The sequence below is a fragment of the Catharus ustulatus genome, chromosome 15 (assembly GCF_009819885.2).
Source record: "Catharus ustulatus isolate bCatUst1 chromosome 15, bCatUst1.pri.v2, whole genome shotgun sequence".
NCBI classification, from domain to species: Eukaryota; Metazoa; Chordata; class Aves; order Passeriformes; family Turdidae; genus Catharus; species Catharus ustulatus.
This window is the reverse complement of record NC_046235.1, coordinates 4,308,051-4,327,434: the sequence shown is the minus strand read 5'-3', so window position 1 is coordinate 4,327,434 and position 19,384 is coordinate 4,308,051. Positions and strand designations below refer to the sequence as shown.

General features: G+C 46.2%; 1 protein-coding gene across 5 annotated transcripts in view; it reads right to left on the bottom strand.

The window, feature by feature from the left end:
* Window positions 1–6,408: 6,408 nt before the first annotated feature.
* SLIT3 (slit guidance ligand 3) overlaps window positions 6,409–19,384 on the bottom strand; it is a 466,954-nt gene continuing 453,978 nt past the window's right edge. For 4 of the 5 annotated variants that reach the window (XM_033073074.1, XM_033073075.1, XM_033073077.1 and 1 more), the window contains 4 exons: window positions 16,302–16,456; window positions 13,822–14,107; window positions 11,496–11,704; window positions 6,409–9,741 (listed from right to left, as the gene is read on the bottom strand). In XM_033073074.1, the coding sequence (XP_032928965.1) occupies window positions 9,500–9,741; window positions 11,496–11,704; window positions 13,822–14,107; window positions 16,302–16,456 (892 nt within the window). In that variant the 3' untranslated portion in view covers window positions 6,409–9,499. The remainder of the gene's footprint in view (window positions 9,742–11,495; window positions 11,705–13,821; window positions 14,108–16,301; window positions 16,457–19,384) is intronic. The other variant, XM_033073076.1, reaches the window with a different exon arrangement.

The window sequence follows — 19,384 nt, the reverse complement described above, 5'->3', positions numbered from 1 at the left end:
CCCGCGGAGCCCCGGCGGACACGGGCCCGGCCGGCACAAGATGGCGGCGGCGCCGGAGCCGCGGCCGCGCACACAAAGGGGCCGGGGCGGCTCCGCGCCCGCCCCGCCGCTGCCGCAGCGCTGCCCCCGTCCGGCGCGGGGCGCGCCGGGAGCCGCAGTCCGGCCGTGCCTACAGCTCCCGGCGGGCCCCGCGCCCTCGGCCACGGCCCTCACCCCACGGGCCCGCCGCTAATCGCCTCGCCTGGGCCATGGGCAGCCGTACGGGGGCACGGGGCACTGGCCGGGGCACGGCCAGGGCAGCGGGCACGGGCCCGGGTCCCGCGTTGCTGTGACACCCTCACTTGCAGGCGGTGTCGGGCCCCGGGTTCGCGCTCTGAGGGCTGTGAGAGGCACGCGAATGCTCTGTGTCACCAAATAAGACGGGTTGAAGTTTGCTTTCATTTCCCCTCGCTCGAACTGAAGTGCTCCCACAATTAAGCACCGGAGCAGATTGGGAAATGGCTTCTTTCCTGTGCGTGGATTCCAATGATTGCACCAAAATCTTTTTCCAGTGACTCCATCACCTCCTTGGACAGCCCATTGCATATCCAATCACCCTTTCTGTGAAGAAATTCCTTGTGACATCCAACCTCCTCTGGCCCAGCCTGAGGCCATTCCCTCTCCTGTCCCTGTTCCCCGAGAGCTGACACCCCTTGCCCTGCTCACTGCCCCTCCTGAAGGGAGTTGTGCAGAGCCACAAGATCCCCCCGAGCCTCCTTTTCTCCAGGCTGAGCCCTTTCCCAGCTCCCTCAGCCGCTCCTGCTGCTCCAACCCTTCCCCAGCTCCATTCCCTTCTCTAAACTCGCTCCAGCCCCTCAATGCCCTTCCTGAACTGAGGGGACACGGCCTTGAGGTGCCCCTGAGCAGGGCCCAGCACAGGGGACAATCACTGCCCTGGGCCTGTTGCTCACGCCATTCCTGCCACAGGCCAGGATGTCCTGGGCACACGCTGGCTCATTTTCAGTGCACAAAGGTATGAGCACTGTCAGTCTGTGTCACACCCCCTGAGGGCTGTGGAGTCTCTCCTGGCTGTCTGCAGCCAGAGGGAAGCCCACTGCCAGCAGGACATGGCGAGCCCTCCCACCTACTGCTCACAACCCTGCGCTTTCCAGAAGAATTCATAATGGGTTTTTTCCACTTTCTCACCTCTCCTTTGTGATTAAGTACCATGTAATTATAGATCAGTTACTGTGACCTAGGATGAACCTAAAAGCTCTGGTAGAGGAGGATTTGGGCATAATCTCTGTCTTGGAAGCTGAAATTTCTCTGTGTCTGGAGTTTAGCTTTGGCATAAGTCTCTTTTGAAATAACCATTCACAAACCAAGTAAAGACTAAATGCTCAGCTTCCTGGGCCATGAGGTTTACTCACAAACCTCTTGTGTAAGGACAGGAGCCACGTGTTTTCACCCTCCATTCCCCCACTGCTCCTAAACATGTAAAACCTGTCATATATTTATTGTTTATTTTTGTCCAGAATCTTACATTAAAAAGCTGAAATTCTCGTGTGGATGCCCTTTCTCATTTATCATGTTTCCTTTCTGAAATGTCTGTATTTGGAAAATTTACTCTGAAATCTTTTAAGTGTTCATTTCTTGTCCTTTAAAGGAAGTTCAGAATGTACTAGCAAAGCTGCATAACTTCTGTCTTTCTGTAAGCTACATGTAATTGTGGAAATTCCCGTGTGTTACTCTTAAGGTGAGGAAATTTGGTGTGATTTTGTGGTTTTCCACTGCAATGCAGTTTACTATTGAAACATCAAACACAAACATTTACATACATGTTAGGGAATACAAGAATTTAGCTGCTACCTGAAAGTTAACTTGCTCATAAATATACACAGTGACTGGAAAAAGAGTCTGTAATTTCCTGCCTGTCACCAGACTACAGTGTGGAATGTTTGGTGTAAAATGAGCTATCCGGTGTCTTGCAGACATCTCTGGTGGGGCTGGGGAAAACAGATCTGCAGGGGAGATTTTTATTACCTTAATTCTGAGGCATTTTTTTCCAGCACTGACACTCTGACTGTTTCGTACACACCTTCTAACACTAGAGGAAATGAAATACCATCCCTGGGAAGTGCTGGTAATAAATATAGACATGCAACCCAGAAAAAGAAGGAAAAAAAACCAGTGTGCAGCCTGACAGCTGTCTCATTCCTGCTGTCTTGAAACAGGCAGAAAAGTTCCTGTCCCAGCCTTTCACTGAGGAAATATAATTCTCCCTTTCCAGCAATGCAGATTCACTGACTGCAGTCTCAGCCTCTGACTCTGTCAGGGACAAAAATGCATATTTTGTGTATGGGTTTTAGGAGCAAGTTCTGAATTTTAATACACTGGATGCCCACTTTACGCTGTTGTGTTAAGCAAACCCCTTAGCTCATGTCCCCATGTGAAAAATTGGAATAGATAAAGGGCTCTATGATAATGAATGAGCTAAGGGCTGTTCAGTTGAAAACAAGATCAGCAAATCTGAAGTTTCAGTTTCTTCACAATAAGCTGCAGTGTTTTATCTGAATGTCACAGCTAAGACAGAATATATGAAATAAAACCGCAGAAAATGAAACTGAGATCAATGCTCAGCTATCTTTAGTTCATCTCAGAGCTGAGGTTTAGCTCAAATTGAAGGTTTGTGCAGGCCTGTGAGAGCTCAGACATTCATTAATTTGCAGAGCAATTGATTTATAAGTTACGAGCACTTGGAGATTGGAGTTATTTATATGTCAGTCAACACACTGCTTGGAAAAGCCCCAAGGAAGAATAAATAAATCTGAAGGTGAATGTATAATCAGCTACATAAATATAAATGTATGTATATACACACACACACTTCTATAACTGCTGTCCTCAAGTACTATGCAGTATCTTGGGTAATGAAACCAGATGAGAGGATTCTACAAGAATGATATACCTGAAGGCAAGGACTTTTTAAAAAATCAGTATTACTGGGGTGAAATGAAAACTGTTTCATTGCTATATAAGAATCTAATTTATTTATTGGTGTGACCAACTTAGTCGCCATAAATCACACTTTGGTGTTCAACTCAACATAAGAAAAATATTAAACCCCCCCCCCAGTTGAATGAATGCTTTATCGGGAGAAACTAGGGCAGGTTAAGAGATGCAAAATATGCTGGTGTGTAATTAAGGAAGTTTAAGCTGCTTTATAAAAACTGCCTGTTGTGCCCACTTATCACATGCTAGGTGAAAGTCTGATATTATCTCATGTGCTGCAAGTCCCCACCTAAATTACCTTGTGGCCTTTGGTTCCTGTAACTTTGCTGTGCAAGAACTGTCAAAGGCAGGGCTGAGGCTTTTGCCTATCGAGGTTTAATCCCAGCCAGCAGTCAAACCCCTCACAGCCACTCCTTCACTCTCCTGTCAGCAGGATTGGGAAGAGAACTGGAAGGGTAAAAGCCAGAAAACTCTTGGAATGAGTTTAATTGGGACAGTAAAAGGTGTGCATGCAAGCAAAGCAAAACAAAACAAGGGATGAATTTACTGCTTCCCATGGGTGTTCAGCCATCTCCAGGGGACCAGGGCTCCATCACGTGTGACAGTGACTTGGGGAGATGAACACCATCACTCCAAACATCCCCCTTCCTCCAGCAGAGGAGCTACTTAAATGCTGCTGGTGGAAGATTAGCTGGGGGGCTGGACCACTGAAAATGGCATAATTCCCTGTCAGTTTTGAGCTATCCCTGAACACTCATTTACCTGCTTTCATCCCCCCACACCTCAGAGGTTGGATGTGCACTTCTCCCCAGATAAGGCACAGCCTTGTAAAAGATGATTTTTATAGAAAAGGAGTGATCTCTGTGCTGCGGGGACAAACCTCATAGACAACTCAGAGAAGGCATTGTCATCCCCAGACTACCTGGAGCATTCCTGTACTTTGAAAGCTCAGAAGCCCTGGGAAAGGGGAAGGTCAAGAGATCACATAGAACAAGATACAAAGCTCAGTTCCTCCTGCTTGTGAGACCACGGGGTGCCCCTGCATCGGGGCTCATACTACCAGGTACTGCTTGTACTGCCTGTGTGCTCCTTTCCGTGCCCGAGGAGTTCCTTGCTGCCTGCAGGGCTCAGAGCAGAGCTGTGCTTTCTTCACAGACCAGGGGTATCACAGGCTGTGGGGTGTGCGCCTGCCAGCTTGGAGACCCTGCTGGGTATGAACTCTGCAGGCATGCAGTGCTTTTGCCTCTGTGGGTGTGAGCAAACAGCAGCAGAATTGGGGTAGAAACAGCAGAATCAGTTGTTATTCCATAAGGTGCTAGCATGGAAATAATCAACATCCACAGCAGCCGTGTGACACTGACGTCAGACCGCTGTCCTGAGGCTGCCACAGCGAATAGGCACAAGCTGTCCCATATGGCAGCACATGGAGCTCTAGTCCTGCTGCCAGGGATGGTGCTAATGAAGTGAAGTGTTGGACACCCTCAGGTTTCACATGCTCTCCTGGGGCTCTGCAGGGCCACCCTTCTGCTGCCTGTTCTTGCAGTTTCCTGGGGTAAACCCACAGTGATCCCATGCCATGTTGTGGGGACAGCAAGGACTCCTGTAGTCACAGGTGAGCAACACTGAGGTTGATGGCTCAGGATCAATAAAACCTGATACGTTATTATTTACATGGCACTCTGCACTTCCTCTGAGGAGGAGACACGGAAAGTGCAGAGCTTTTCTCCCCAGAATCCAGACAGCAGACATGGGAGAGATTCAGTGCTGCAGCAGGGAGGTTTATACAGGGCATCAGGGAGCATTTTTTTGTGGAAAGCCTAGAACAGGCTTCCTGGAGAGGCAGTCATACCCCAGGGCTGGCAGCGCTTGAGGCATTTGGACAGTGCCCTCAACAACGGGCTGTGACTCCGGCAGCCCCGAGTTGCTCAGGCAGTTGGACCAAATGTTGTAGGTACCTTATCACAGAAATATTCCATTCCATTCCATCCCGTTCCATTCCGTTCCGTTCCCAGCGGAGCGGGACGGGCCGCCCTGCGGCGCCACCTGCTGGCAGACCCCGTTCACCTCCGCCGTTCTCGAAAGCTGCGGAGCACATCCTGAAAAACACCTGGGAAAAAACACCTGGAAAACAACGATATCGGACTGGCGACCCAGTGTGGCACCTCGCTGGGCCTTAAACCAAGGCATCGGGAGTACCTTGGGCTCGGCAAAGCTGAGCCAGCTCCTCCTGTCCGCCCGCTGAACAGCGGGGCTGCCTGGTGTGAGCCGCAGTACAAACTGGGAGGTGACTCCTGAAAGAGGTCACAGAGAGCAGAAGTGACAAAACCCCAGAGAACAACGCAAACCCCGCAGCCAACCACCGTGCAAGCAGCAGCTCCATCCAGCTGTTCCCTGCCGCCTAGAAAGCACGGAGATGAGGGAACACGGGACAGATAATCCCCAGCACTGTTTGACTCGTACAGCAGTACCTGGGGCAGTGCAAGCAGCAGCACGAGCAGCAGCGCTGTATCCTCAGGCTGCAGGTCCGTCAGTGCCTGCTCAGACGCCCCCGAGCTCCACAGCCACGAGCAATGCAAACAAACTGTGGAGCAAAGCAGGGCAGCCGCTACCCAGACAATTTTGAACACTTCCCTGCTAGCTTTTTTAGTGGGCTCAGCTGGGTTTGCTTTAGGTAAAAATGCTGCCATCTGCTACAATTATGTAATTAACCTTCATAGTTCAGACTTAATGATGCTCATTAAGGTTGAGTGTTTTTATTGGCTAACTGCTGTCACCGGTTTTGCATGGAACTCTTAAGGGCCATAGTTTGAAGAATAATTAGCAATATATGAGTGTTGCACAGGGGCATGGCTGAGGGGAGGTAAAGGACTATGTGGGAGCTTCATTTTATTCTATGCTAAGGCTGGAATGCAATGAATAACAGAAATCTGTTACAGCTGGGTCACTAATAATAATAATCACAGCGGTGTGGCAGCAGATTTGGAGTTATGTGTGTCATGGATCCCCTCCATTCACGGCTGGCTGTGTGACTTCCATTTCCTCAGCCTTACCTCCTCCAGCTCCATTCCCAGTATTTCTTCATTTGTTCCATTATTAATTAATGAGTGTGGTTTTGCTGCAGGCTTTTCTCAGTTTAAAAAATGTAGCAAATGAAGTTTTTAACTAAAGAAAATGCCCAGGATTGAAAACGATGTGGCTTAATTTGCCTGTGTATGTAAGATTCATAAAATATTAGGCTATGATGCCATAAAAATTTGTAACTAGTGTACCTACCACCTTTAACTAAAGCTATTCTTTGACTTTGTCCAAGAGGAATGTCTGTAGTTCCCCCACCATTTCCTGTGAACTATCTCGTGGAGATTAAAGGTTGGACTCAATACCTCAAATACACAGAGAAATAATCTGCATCACAAGGTGTTACAATCTTCCATAACCCAACAATTTATTTAAACTTACATCACAATGAGAATCTAATAATAAAATACATCAGTTCACACCAGTCTGCATTGCCATTTTTAAAGGGTAAGCATCTTTCTTCACTTTATATTAAAACTTTCTGGAGGTAAAAACTACTGCATTGTACCCACAGTTCTTGAAATCTATTGTAACATTAGGCAGGTTACAAAGGAACTTTTAGAGCTAATTACACTTCAGTTAACCTCACATTTTTGGCACATCTGAATGCTTTTTTTATTTTCTTCTTAAAATAATTCTATAGCAAATCAGAGAATCATGGACATAAAGCATCACTATCCAGTGGCAAGTGCTGCCTAAAAGCATACAAAAATTGCATCATTTGGTTACAAAATAGATATTTTCTTAGTTCTTTATCCCAGCACTTAACGTTGCAGTGCCATGACAGAAAAGGGCCAGAAACAGGGCCGGCCTTGCTGAGTTGTTGCTGGTCCCTTTGCTGCAAGGCTTGGCTTAAGTAAATCCCAGAGTGATGTGTTAACAAGATGTTGATGGCTTTGCCTTACCAGGCTGCTTTCAAAGCACCCTCCAGCAGGTGTGAGGCCACCCGTAAATGTCACCCTCTTTCTCACAGCGCTGCTGCTCTAGTGACAGAGTGAACACAGGTTTGGACAGGTTCAAGAGGGGCTGTGTTTCTGCAGCTACAAATCTGAAGGCTGGTGAGCCACTGCTAGGCTGGATTTCTTCTGCCTGACACCACAGCAGCTGCTGCTTTAGAAATTAAAAGGTTTTTAAGCAGGAATGAAACATTAATGGTAGTGGTGTGCCTGGCGCATATTTGTACAAGTGTTTGCAGTTACTTGCATGAATTTTTAAAGTGTGTAGGTTGTGGTTTAGGTGATTTTCGTTGTACATCACAAACCCCAGCTGCTATGAGCTGCTGATGTTATATTAAAAATAAAAGCAGTCCATGGTACTCGCACCAGGGTTAGTTTTTTCCTGGCTTTTGAGCTGTACTGTATCAGAATCTGGCACATTAAGTAGTGATTGTTTCACTGATTGCCAGATCCATGTACTTTTATTTTGATGATTTTTTGAGATGGCTGTTACATTGGTTATGTCCGTTCTGCTCACATTGCTCTGGTCGTAACAGAGAAATATGAATGAACTGCTGCAGTTAAGGAGAGACTGACGTAACAGAAGAACAATAAGCATGTTACAGCTTTCTGGCTGTATTGTAGCTAGACAGTCTCTTTGCTTTAGTGGGAAATAAACATTTCTACTTGTCATGGCAGGGCTGCATTCTGCGCATCCTTCCAAAGCCCAAATCAAACCAAAGTCCCATTTTCTTGATTCAACTTTCCTACTTGTCCTTTGCTGAATCCTCTGATCTGAAAGCCTTTTGGTGAGACTTTCCCAGGTATTCCCAGAGGTGTTCCCAGAAGGACTTTATGGCTCCTAGGAAGCACCTCTGACTAACTTTCTTAGAGACAGAGAACCTGAAGAAAGGATCATAATGTTTACTCCATTAGAGAAAGAAAGAAAGAAATTACACAGATAACAGAACAGTTGTTGATGGGGAGGTTTGAAATTTACAGTAAGAGAAAATTCAAGGTAACCATGGTGCTCTTTGCATGTATGTCCTGACCCTGAAAGGCAACCCTGACAAAAACCCTTCAAAAATCAAACTCACTCCCAGAGTCAATTTTTCCCTCACATCCACAGTGAGAATCCATCCCTGCACTGATTTCCATTTCCTACTGAGCAGCTGCCCTGAACACAGCTCAGGTGAGAGGGGGTCCCTCGGGAGGCACGAGTGCAGGTGAGGAGCTTTGGCTGAGCAGGTCAGGCTGCACTGAGTGGAGCTGTGACACCTCTGCCTGCAGGGCAGCACTGCTGGGGCAGACAAGTGTCTGCTGAATACCTTCACGGGGATTTAGTGCAACTTCTGCTGGCTTGGAAAGCTGTGGGGAGGCAGGCAGCTGCTCAGAGCCAGCGTGGAGCTGAGCAGCAGCCACAGCCCAGCTCACACCCGTGGCTCAAGTGACAGTGGCAGTAAAAGCTGATATGTTGCAGGTTCATTCTGGCACCTGCGGTATTTTCACGCTCTTTACAACCTTTGCAAATTAAAGTGTCAAGGTGTGATAAACTATGTTGCAGTGCATTCCTTACATTTCATATACAAAAAAGGGCTCAAGACTGGGAGCAAGAAGGCACAAACTTGGGAAATAACATAGCTGAGGAGTTTACACAAAAGTACTATGTCATTTATTAGGCATCACTTAGCACTTATTTCACATTTTTGCCCCCAAATTACCCAAAGCAACATAAATTTCTCCACTTCCTTTCCCTTTGCACCCTTCTTTTGGATAAAGCTGCCTGTGCTCTATAGATACAGTTGCTGCAGAATATAACGTGAACACAGATAAATACAACATACACAGCAAAAAAATGTATTATAGTATTACAATAGTCAAATAAAGGAATTAGCCTCAAGCTCCGGCAGTGCCTGTGTGCTCCAGGGAACCAGTTCACGAACAGCAGGCGGGGCCACTGTACAGGAGCAAACCAGCATTGGCAGTGTTGGGAAGAGAAGGGGCTGGGGAGGCTCTCAGGTGCCTGGATGCAGTTGGTCACGGGGATCTGCTCACCTGGAACTCTCAGCCAGGGCCTCGGAGCTTTCTTCAGCCCATATCAGTCCAGCGGTGGGTCCTTGGAACACCTTTCCTTGAACATCTGTTCATTGTGCATACACATAAAGTCACCTCACATTCCTCCTGTTAGGCTATGTTTTCTTTATATATATAATTTTTTTTTTAACCTTTTAGCTTTTGAAATTTTTTTTTCTTACAACTGTTAAAAAAGTTTCATGGTAAAAATAGCTCACTATATGATACATATACCCAAAGTGGTGCGATACTTTATATAATAAAAGATGAAAATAGTCACTTTCCATAATAAAAATAAGTTCTATTTTTTGCTTATTTTACAATATACTTAATAATTCTTTTCTTCTTCTTCACTCTGCAAGTAAATAGGTCCCATTTTGATAACGCTTCTGAGTCGATTAAAGTGGCCAGAGACTGGAAATGGCTTATAAGCACTTTGAGCAGCCGCACTCCACGTGTCTCTCCAGTTCTTCTGTGAAGGTGGAGCCATCCACGCACTGGAAGAAGTATTTCCTCCTCTTGCTGCGCAGGGGCACGCAGCACTGCCCGCCGCTGCAGCTGCCGCGGCACTCCAGGCGCGGCACTTTGGAGGCGCTGGCGCACGAGGTGTAGCCCTGCTGCTTGCGGACCACTTCTCGAATGATGTCTCCTTGGCAGAGGTTCTCTGCTGGGACAACACAGATGGAAAGGAGTGAAAAAGGTGGGAACTGTTTTGCTGGATATTCCCTGCACATCAGCGAGCAGCCCTGGGTTTATAATGGGATTCAAGGCAAAGAGATGTGTCTTGGGTTGCAATACAGGATGTGACCAAACGTATCCATTCTATCACCATCTGTTAGACCAGGTGGGGCAGTGATCCTTATCTGCGTGGGAGATATTCTGCTAATGGGCCATCCATTGAAACCAGGAGGGGCATTGTTCTTTATCTTTTCACAACCCATCCTTCCTCCAGGAGATATCTCCTGTTAATGGCCAATAAGTTCCACTGTGTGACTGATAAATTCCATCATCCCATTGGGAGATGCTCCAGCCAGGGGGAGGAGCCATGCATTTCCTACCTAGATAAAAACTGAAATTTGGGACACAAAGGTAGCCCTTTTTCCACTAGATTCCAGAGGAATACCAGATCTTTCCACATCATCACTGGACCTTTGGAGGAAAACTGCACCTTGTACAGGAGCACTGCTCCAACTGAGCCACATGTCACTGCAGGGGATGCAGCCACCATTTAATGGGACTACTAACAGCACCCTGAGTGACAGGATGTCAGCTTGGATTCTGACTCTGTCAGTGTTTTTGAGCTTGTTCTTTGTAGTACTGTATTTCTATTTTAATTTTCCTAGTAAAGAACTGTTATTGCTATTTCCCACATCTTTGCCTGAGAGCCCCTTAATTTCAAAATTATAATGATGTGGAGGGAGGGTGTTTACATTCTCCATTTCAAAGAGAGGCTCCTGCCTTTCTCAGCAGACACCTGTCCTACAAACCAGGACAAGATGGCATGAGAAGAACCTTAATCTTTTATAGCTTTGTACCTGCCACCAAAACACAGCTTGTCTGCACAAATGTGTAATATCCGGTGCAAGGCCGAGGCCAAGCAGCCCTGCTGGCTTTGATCAGCAGCCTGGAAGTGTTTTAATGAATGCTGAGTGCTGAGTCCTGCAACACTCCTGCAAAATAAGAATTAGATTTACCATGTCTGCTTCTCCAGAGCAAAGGTCAGCCTGCTCTGTGTCACACTAGTGGTCTGGGATACCTGAAAGTGTCTGTTCTGCAGTCCCTGTGCAGCAGCCAGATACATTTTAGCGATGGGCATGTGTAAAATTTGGAAAGTCTGTGGTTCATGCACAGGAAAGGGACAACCTAAATAGAAATAATACAATCCAGCTCCTTCCTGCTGAACAAGAACAAAAAAAGGCAGAAAGGATGCAGTTAAAACTCAGTGAGTTTCCAGGGAGTCTTTTCAGATCAGGGCAGAAGAGTTGAGTCTGCCCTTGTAGGAAAGTCCAGCATGACCTGTGGGATTCTCCTGGAAACCTGTCCAAGCTGAAGGAGCGAGCTGAGAATCTCTCATGTCACTTTGGGTGAGCAGTTCCTCCTTGTAAGACCTCCCTTTCCAGCAGTGCAAATAACTGATCCCTGCTTGCTAAACCTCTTCTTTAAACATCCCACCCAAGTCCAGAGAGCAGCAAACCTCAAGGATTCAGGAGACAGAGAATAAAACTCTTTGCTCCATGTCCCCTTTTCTCTTTGTGATAGCAGCTACCTACTGTTATGTGGTTCTGTTCCCCCTGTACTGCTCTGCAGAGGCCGGCTTAGCTTTATCTGCTATTTGCCATTCCCCCCCAGTCCGAGTGGCAGGGAAGAGAGGTGTAAATCAGGAATGCAGCAGCACAGCTCCAGCCCCGGGGCCAAGCCTACCTCTGTCACAGAGCTCTCCACTGTAGCCAGGGTCACATTCACAGTAGGGCTCCCCATGCTCCGAGACCTTACACTGCCCGTGGCTGCATTTCAAAGTCCTGCAGGGGCTTGAGGAATTGCTCTTCTTGTCACAGTAGGTGCCCGTGTAGCCCTCCATGCACTTACAGGTGTAAGCAGCGCCGGCCACCGTGCACTTACCATGCAGACACCTGGGGAAACAGAAGCATTTAGAGCTGCTCTTTGTAGACGTGAAAGTTCCTGTTCCCAGAAATGTTTCATTTTGGCATTTCTGCCCATTTAATTCCAAGACACTAATCCAAAAACAGCAGCTCAGTGTCAAACACTCTGGAGAAAACTGTGATTTTTCAGTGAATACTGGATAACATTCAGAGAATACATTTAGAATTTGTGAACCTAAGAACATTAGGCTCTTCCATGAGCACGGATCAAGACTTGGCATCCACACAAGACAGCTCACGTTTACAGCATCAGCACGTGGAACTAAGTGCCAACAATCAAGCTGCATGCCCAGGCTTCCTGAGCAGATTACTGTACAAATATATCAGGTGATGAAAACCAGTGATAAATGAAGGTGCTTGTGGCAAAGCTATGCACAGGCTTATCAGCAGGCACCTGTAGTTGAGGTTCTCTGGCTCCTGGGGTTTGCACCGAGCTCTGACATTTCCGAGGAACACCACAGGATGGGGTGGTGATCCTTAACAAGTTCTCTGACACTGTCCCCACTTCTGGGACAGGGGCAGACTTGAAAGGCTGAGAACAGCGAGGAAAGCAACTCTCTCCAGCCAAGGAAAAGCTGCTCAGCTTATAAACCTTTGGTGTAACACAACTTGACATAACCCATGTCTCTCTTTTTTTTTTTTTCTAGTACTTTACAATTATTCCCTGTTTATGTTGAATTTTTGTACGTTTAATTTTTAAGCTTTGAACTAAAAAGGACAGATTATAAGAACAGTTTCAGTCAGGTCCAGACATGCAAAATACTGTAATGAAGGGAATCACAGTTTGTACAGAGCAGTATTTTCTGCCCCATTAACTAGAGGTTACCTGATCTTTAACAGATGCATTTACTGAGTGAGATTAACCTGTGACTGTTGGAGCAGACACCTGCCAGCAGGGCTCCACACTCCCCTGGATGCACTGGGCAGGGCTTTACGGAGCCAGCTCCAAAAGGCTGAAGTGATTCAGGAAAGGTGGGACAGTGTGCAAGCATTAAAAATACACACAGCTACTTTCCTAAGCAAGGGCTATGTTCACCATTGCCTCACCCTCCCTGGACTATAAGAGAAACAATCCCTCATCATGTAAACATCTGGAACTCCCTTATTTTTCTCTGTCCAACCACAGCAGCTTTGTGTTGACATTGGAAATCCAAGGAAACATTTGGGTCTTCATACCTTTGGTTTGTAAACTGTCAGGTGCTTTTCAACACCTTCCAGACTTCAGTACTTTGCAGAATTAGAACCAGAAGCAAATTTAAAATGGTACCTTTGCCAGGTTAAATTTCTGAGAGTGATTATTCACTGCATCAATTAACCTGTCAAAAGCATGTCTCATGAAAACTGCCTTCCAAGACAGCAACTGAGGGAACTTCTAAAACAAAAGTACTTCCATCTGCTTATGAAACAACACTGAAATATGCAGCCTGCTGCTTTGCACGGGACTGTTTCCTGTGTATTGGCCATAAGAAAGCTATTCATCCTGTGTTTCTGATGGAGATGTGGTTATTGAGCCTTTGAACTGCAAATATTTTACATTCACGCTCCCTTCACATGCAACACCATGCCCTCCTTTAAACTTGCACTTTAAAGGGCTGTTCCAAAGTGTAGTATTGAAGTCAGCTATTTGGGAAATTTAAAACTGCTCACACTAGAGTGCATAATAGTCTTCAGGGAGTAAGTCTGAAGACTGGGCTCAGTGCTGCTGAGAGAAAACCCCAAAATGTGTACCTCCCCTGACAGGCAGCTCTGCTCTGGATCTGTGCAGGCACTCACCTCCTGGGGTTAAGCCATGCCCATTAACAGGAGGTTTTGCATTTTAATGTGTCGAGTCACAGCTGAAGGTATGATCTGCAGCATTAACACCTGAACTCCTTCAGGACCACGAGCTCCTTGGGTGAGTCAGCAACATCTGAGCAAGAAGTGGAAATTGAGAACTGCCACAGATGCAGACTCACCACTGTCAATAATCTCATGTGGGGACCCAGCACCCTCCAAAAACAGTCAGATGTGGTTTTGCAGGATGAAATGTGAAATATGCATTAGCTGTAAAGCTTTTGCTCTCCCCACCACCATTTGTTTGAGCTTACTTGTGGTTAAGACATGGGTCTCCAATTTCCTGGTCACACAGAGGGCCCATCCAGCCTGGGTGACACTCACAGATCACACTTGTTTTCTCCAGGGATCGGCAAATCCCATGCTTGCAGATGTTGCAGGATTTGCAGCCAGGAAGGACTCCCAGTGACTGCTGTGGTAAATCCTTGAAATCCTGCAGCTCGTTGTTGATTCTGACATCATGAATGCACCCATGAAAACCATTTGGTGTCTTGTCTGCACCCTGGCGCAGGGATGATAATCCAGTAGAGGTTGGGATCCCTTCAGATAAAAGCAAAAGGGAAGGTTCACTTACACTTACAATGATAATATTTAAATTATAATTGCTGAAGCTTTCTATTGTCACAGCCCCTTAAAATCTCTGAGTAATTATCCTCATTCTGGAAATTGAAAGGAAAAAAAAATAAACTCACTTGCCCGATCTTCTGTAAGAAGTTTATGACCTCCCCCCCCCCCCCCCCCCAAAAAAAAAAAAAGAAAGAAAAAGAAAAAGAAAAAAAGCCCAAACCATTTTTTTGCCTGGTATCTACGTGTTCCTGTCCTTAGATAATGTTCCTTCCTTCTCTCTACAGTTTATAGCAATTATTCTTCTGAAGGGTTTAAGAAGGCCTTTATGTGTCAGCAGGTGGCATCCACCTCTGGGATGCAAAGACAGTTTGGCTTTACTGGGTCACAGTGTTAAGAGAGGGAGTGCTAAGAGTGCTCCTATGGCAAGTAGTGAAGGAAAACTCTAAAGACAGAGAACAGCACTTCAAGGCCAGGCCAAGGCTTTGTGGCGAGCACCTCCCATCTTGTTCAAGTGCTTGGAAGAGTTCTCACAGTTGGGTGAAGAACCAGCAGGTTGTTTTGGATTTTGTTTTATACCTTCCCCACTAATGCCAGCTTGGATGTACAGCTGCATTAGCACAGGCAAGTGCTTCCATTTTCAGCCATGTGAGGCCTCTGAACTTGCTGTCTGTAAGTAATGCCACTGTTAAAGGTGGTCCTAAAACAAATCCAGCATCTGTTTAACTGTGTGTTAGGAGAAAAGATGCTAGAGCAGGTGATGTGGTTGTGAGACAGACACAACTGTAAGCACCTGAAGGTTCAAGTCTGTATTAACCTCACTGTAGGTCAGGAACAATTGCTCTGGGGTAATTTAGGCAACTACTTAACTAAACCACCTGCAGAGGAAGGGCAGCTGGCTTCAGTGGGAGGGCTGCACATGAAGAGGTGGCGCATGTTAAACAGGGAGGGTTTGGGAAAAAGCAAGAAGAATTTTAATAGGCAACAGCAAAAGTCTTAAAACTGAGGCCATGGATCCTGGTATCCAACAGTCCTTCATTCCAGACCTCAGGTTTTTCCTGAGAATTTTTTAGGTACCTTTGAGAATTGGTATCGATCTGTGATGCTTATCCATTAACAAAACTTTTATAGAGGATTAGTTCCCAAGTTCCCTGTGTATAAATTGCTGCAGGATTGGTGTCTTTTGTACTGTGGTAGAGTGAGAAATTGTGATGGTCTCTGCATCAACAGATTATCTTTGATGCCCAGTGCTCTTTAATAGTCGGTGACATTCTTAATAGGAGCCAATTATAAAAGTTCAGCTCTGTACAAAGCAAGATTAGCCAGTTTTCTGTTTTACAAGGGCAATGTTCAGGGTTCTTTTAGAAAAGTGTTATTAAAGAAAATTATTTAGAAAAGCCTTGACCAGCACCAACTGAAGTTGGTAAGAGTTTTTACTATTGGCTGCTAGTGGGCTACAACAATCTCATTAGAAAAGGCTCAAAGACTTTCTATTACCATTCTGCTGACTTTTGTATTTGGAATAGGCTGACTAAAAATTCAATAACTCCGTGTCACTGAAAGAGAGATTTCAACATTCAGTCCAGAATAGAACTAGGGGGGTTCTGGCAAAAACAAGCCAGTGGGCAGAAACCAGCTTTTGTTCTGTCTCTTGTAACCAGACACCTAATCAGTGCTACAGTCAATTCTGGGCACTGTTCCCCACCCCATTTGGCCTCTTCTTCCCTCTAGATTCAGTATTTCATGTGAAAAAATTTCTTAACTGAGGTTTAGTCAATTCTAATATCTGTCTAAAACTGTGACTTCAGTTTCCAATGAGAAAACTAATTAACCAAGGTGTTCTTAGCTTGTGTGTTAAGATGTTTTTTAATCACACAGCTTTCCCCCCCCCAATTTTTAGACCTCTATAAAACTTCCAGCAGAAATACTGCTCAGTTATGGTATATTTAAACCCACTGACTATTGATTTGCTTTTTTTTGCCACGACAATTTGTGATACTCCATAGATCCACCTCAGCCATACACCTTGGTGCCATCCAGTTCTGGAAGCTTCTGAAATGCCAAGTGGGCTGTTCCTATGGTGCTGCCTGAGAGCTCTCTCCATAGGATGGAAGATGATTGTTTCTGAAAAAACACGTTAAAACCTCAATTCTAGAGCAACTTGTGGTACCTCCAATGTAGAGGGGTGTGTTGAGGCTGACAGATGACTGTTTCTGGAGCTTTCCCAGACTCTTGGGAGCGCCCTTGTCCACCACCAGGTTCAGAGTTTGATTCAGCATCACGAGTTCCACACTATGAAACTGCCCATCATTTACTGTTTCCACACTAAAAAGTAAGAGGGAAAAAAAAAGAATTAGAAGTTGAACAAGGAACAGCCTCTGCTCCTGTGACATCCTGAGTCCCTGTGGTACACCTTGCAGAGCCAGCTCTGGAGTGCTCTGGAGTTTGCAGTCACGGTGTTCTCAGCAGTTCCTGCAGTGGGGAGGTACAGAGTGACACTCAGCTGATCCTGTGCAGGCAGTACTGACACATGTGGAACACTTCAGAGGGCAGCTAATCAGGAGAGCAGCCACTCCAGTTGTTTTTCCCAGGGCAGAAAAGCAACTGTGTAGCTACATGACACACTGGTTTTAGTGACAAAACTACTTAAAAATCCCATTCTGTGCTCTCAGCCACAGCTTGCTGCCCTCTGTCACACTGCTTGGTGCTCATGCTGCAGGCTGGATCACTGAAATAATTTTAAAAAATTCTCTTATGGGTGGTTTAAACTCAAATTATCTCACATGGGTCAGGATTGATTGCAGTGTGGGGTGAGACAGCAGAGGCCTCTGAAACCAGCATCTTCTCACAGCAGAAGTGTCTTGGAACAATGAACCAAGGAATAAGGACAGACTAAAGTTCTTTAAAGCCAGAGAAGGAATTCAGAAGGTTTTGGCTTATAAATGACCAGTGTGCTTTGTTCAATACCAGAAAATCCTACCTGAACACAAGGAAAAATGACAAATTGCTACTCCTTTTTAAAGTTAAGGTGTAGATAGAAGCTTGAAGATAAAACAATAGGAATTGCTGAGTGGTGAGACAGAGAGCAGGCAGCCATCTGAGCAGACAAGATGTGTGTATTTATTGCTTTAACACTGATTTTTCAGATACATGAAGCCTGCAGCAACCTCTTAGTCTGCACCTCAAACAATCTTCACCTTCATCTCCTGTTCACTCCCCCAGACATTAAAAGGTACAGTGGGATCATTCCATTTGCATCACGTTATCTTTTATTTATTTACTTTCAGGGCAGTTTCAGCTCTCAAACCTTTATGCTGCATGGTGAAATTCTCTAAAACAACCTGATGGTTTCATGCACTCCTGAAAGCAAGGTGGGATTATCTACTCTTGAGAAAAGAGGGTCTCAAACCGGGGTGGTAGTTACAGATCTGATGGGATTTTCCCACTGCTGTAGGTGTAATTAACAGGCACAGCATCTCAGACACCAGGGCATAATAACAATCTGATAACAGCAGTGGTTGGTCTGGAATCAGCCTGTGGGCTCTGTGAACTGTCCACACGCACAGAAGTGCCTGTGAGCACCCTTTCCCAGACTCCTCCATTTGGGCTGAGGGTGCTCTTATGTGTGGATGACAAAACACATCAGCTTTGGGCATCCTTAAATACTGCTTGGACAACAGCATGGATTTGGGATTGCTGCACATGTGGTACACAGCAGAGTGTCACAGTCTGGGTGTCTGATCATTCAAATGAGCATAAGCTCAGCATCCTCTCACAGGAATTTACAAATTCACAGGTCAGGTTCCTTTCAGGTGATTTGTAAATTAGCAAGATCAGTGTCTCTGAGCTATTTACCCACACTTTCTTCACTGTCAGTGGAGAGGAAGAGACACACTCATCTCTAAGGTTGAATCACCTTTTAGATGCGACCACCTCTCAACCTAGATGACATGCTGTGCCCATCTTTAGTGCCCAGCCCTGCAGAACTGATGTGTAAGGCTACTGCAGCAAGGAAATAGGACCTCGACTTCACAAGCAGATTACATGCCTTGGAGATTACTGGAATTCAGTTATTGCTGGAAGAAGTTTCATTTTTATAGTGTTTTATGGTAGACCTGACATAACCAATCGTACTTGAGCGATGTCAGGCAGCAAGTCAGCACTGCAGGCATTTGTGGGGATGTGCTATTTGAGAGGAGCACACTGCTGTTCCAGACTGGAGCTGGCATGCCTCTGCAATGCTGCTTTCCCTACAGGTTTGAATCACGAACACACAGGCCTTCCAAAGTTCATGTCAGGTTACACAGGTCATAAGGTAACAGACTGCAGTGTATGAGCACCTTTGTGGTGTGGCTTTACACAAATAAACGAGTCAGTTCTGCCACAGAAAGGTTCCCAGGAAAGCTCTGCTGGCTTAATCACTCATTCCTGACCTGCAAAGGAACACTGGACTGTGGGTGCTGCCCATGTTCAGGATGGTGAGAAAGCCCTGGGGAGAACTCAAGAACCTGGAGCTGATGGTACAGTTCCAAGTGTTTTAAAGACTAGACACTGAACAAAAATGTGATCCAGTCGATCCAGCAGACACTCTGGATCACAGCAGTTATATCAGGGCCCTGGCAAAGGCAGTGAGTTGTGTGGGCCAGGATGAGAGGCAGAGGATGTGTGCTGGACTCACTGCCCACAGGGCTGAGCCTGTGCCCCTGGGAAGGACAAGCCTGTCCCCACTGCACCCAAGGGCACTGCAGCAGGGCCACACCTCAGGCACTGCACTCTGTGGATTGGCAGCTCAAGAAGTCTGGAAACAGCTGGTCTTACCTTGCAGTTTAGGTACTCTGGAATTCTGCTAAGTGTCTGCTGTGTTAGGAGGAGCAGCTGTGCCAGGGCAACACCGACTGGGTGATCCCTCTGTGCTCCCTGCTTATCTCACTGCTCTCTGCAGTGCCTGATTCCCAGGGGGGAAGCGCTTGGACTTCCAGCTGAAAGGTGTGAGATAAATGGAAATGCACACGTGTAATTGCTAATCTGTGCACAAGTGCTAATGAAAGGGAGAAGTGGAGCAAAACCCCAAGGGCCGTGAGAGCTGAGCACTGTGGAGGTGGGATGGATGGCTGTAGGATTTGGAGCCCTTCCCCAGCAGCATCAATAGCTGAAGCTAACACACAAACCACATGGTTATCTGCACAAGGCCAAGCTATGGACATTTGTCAGAGGACTACGTTATCACATCTGGCAGGACTGGCTCTTCGCAGA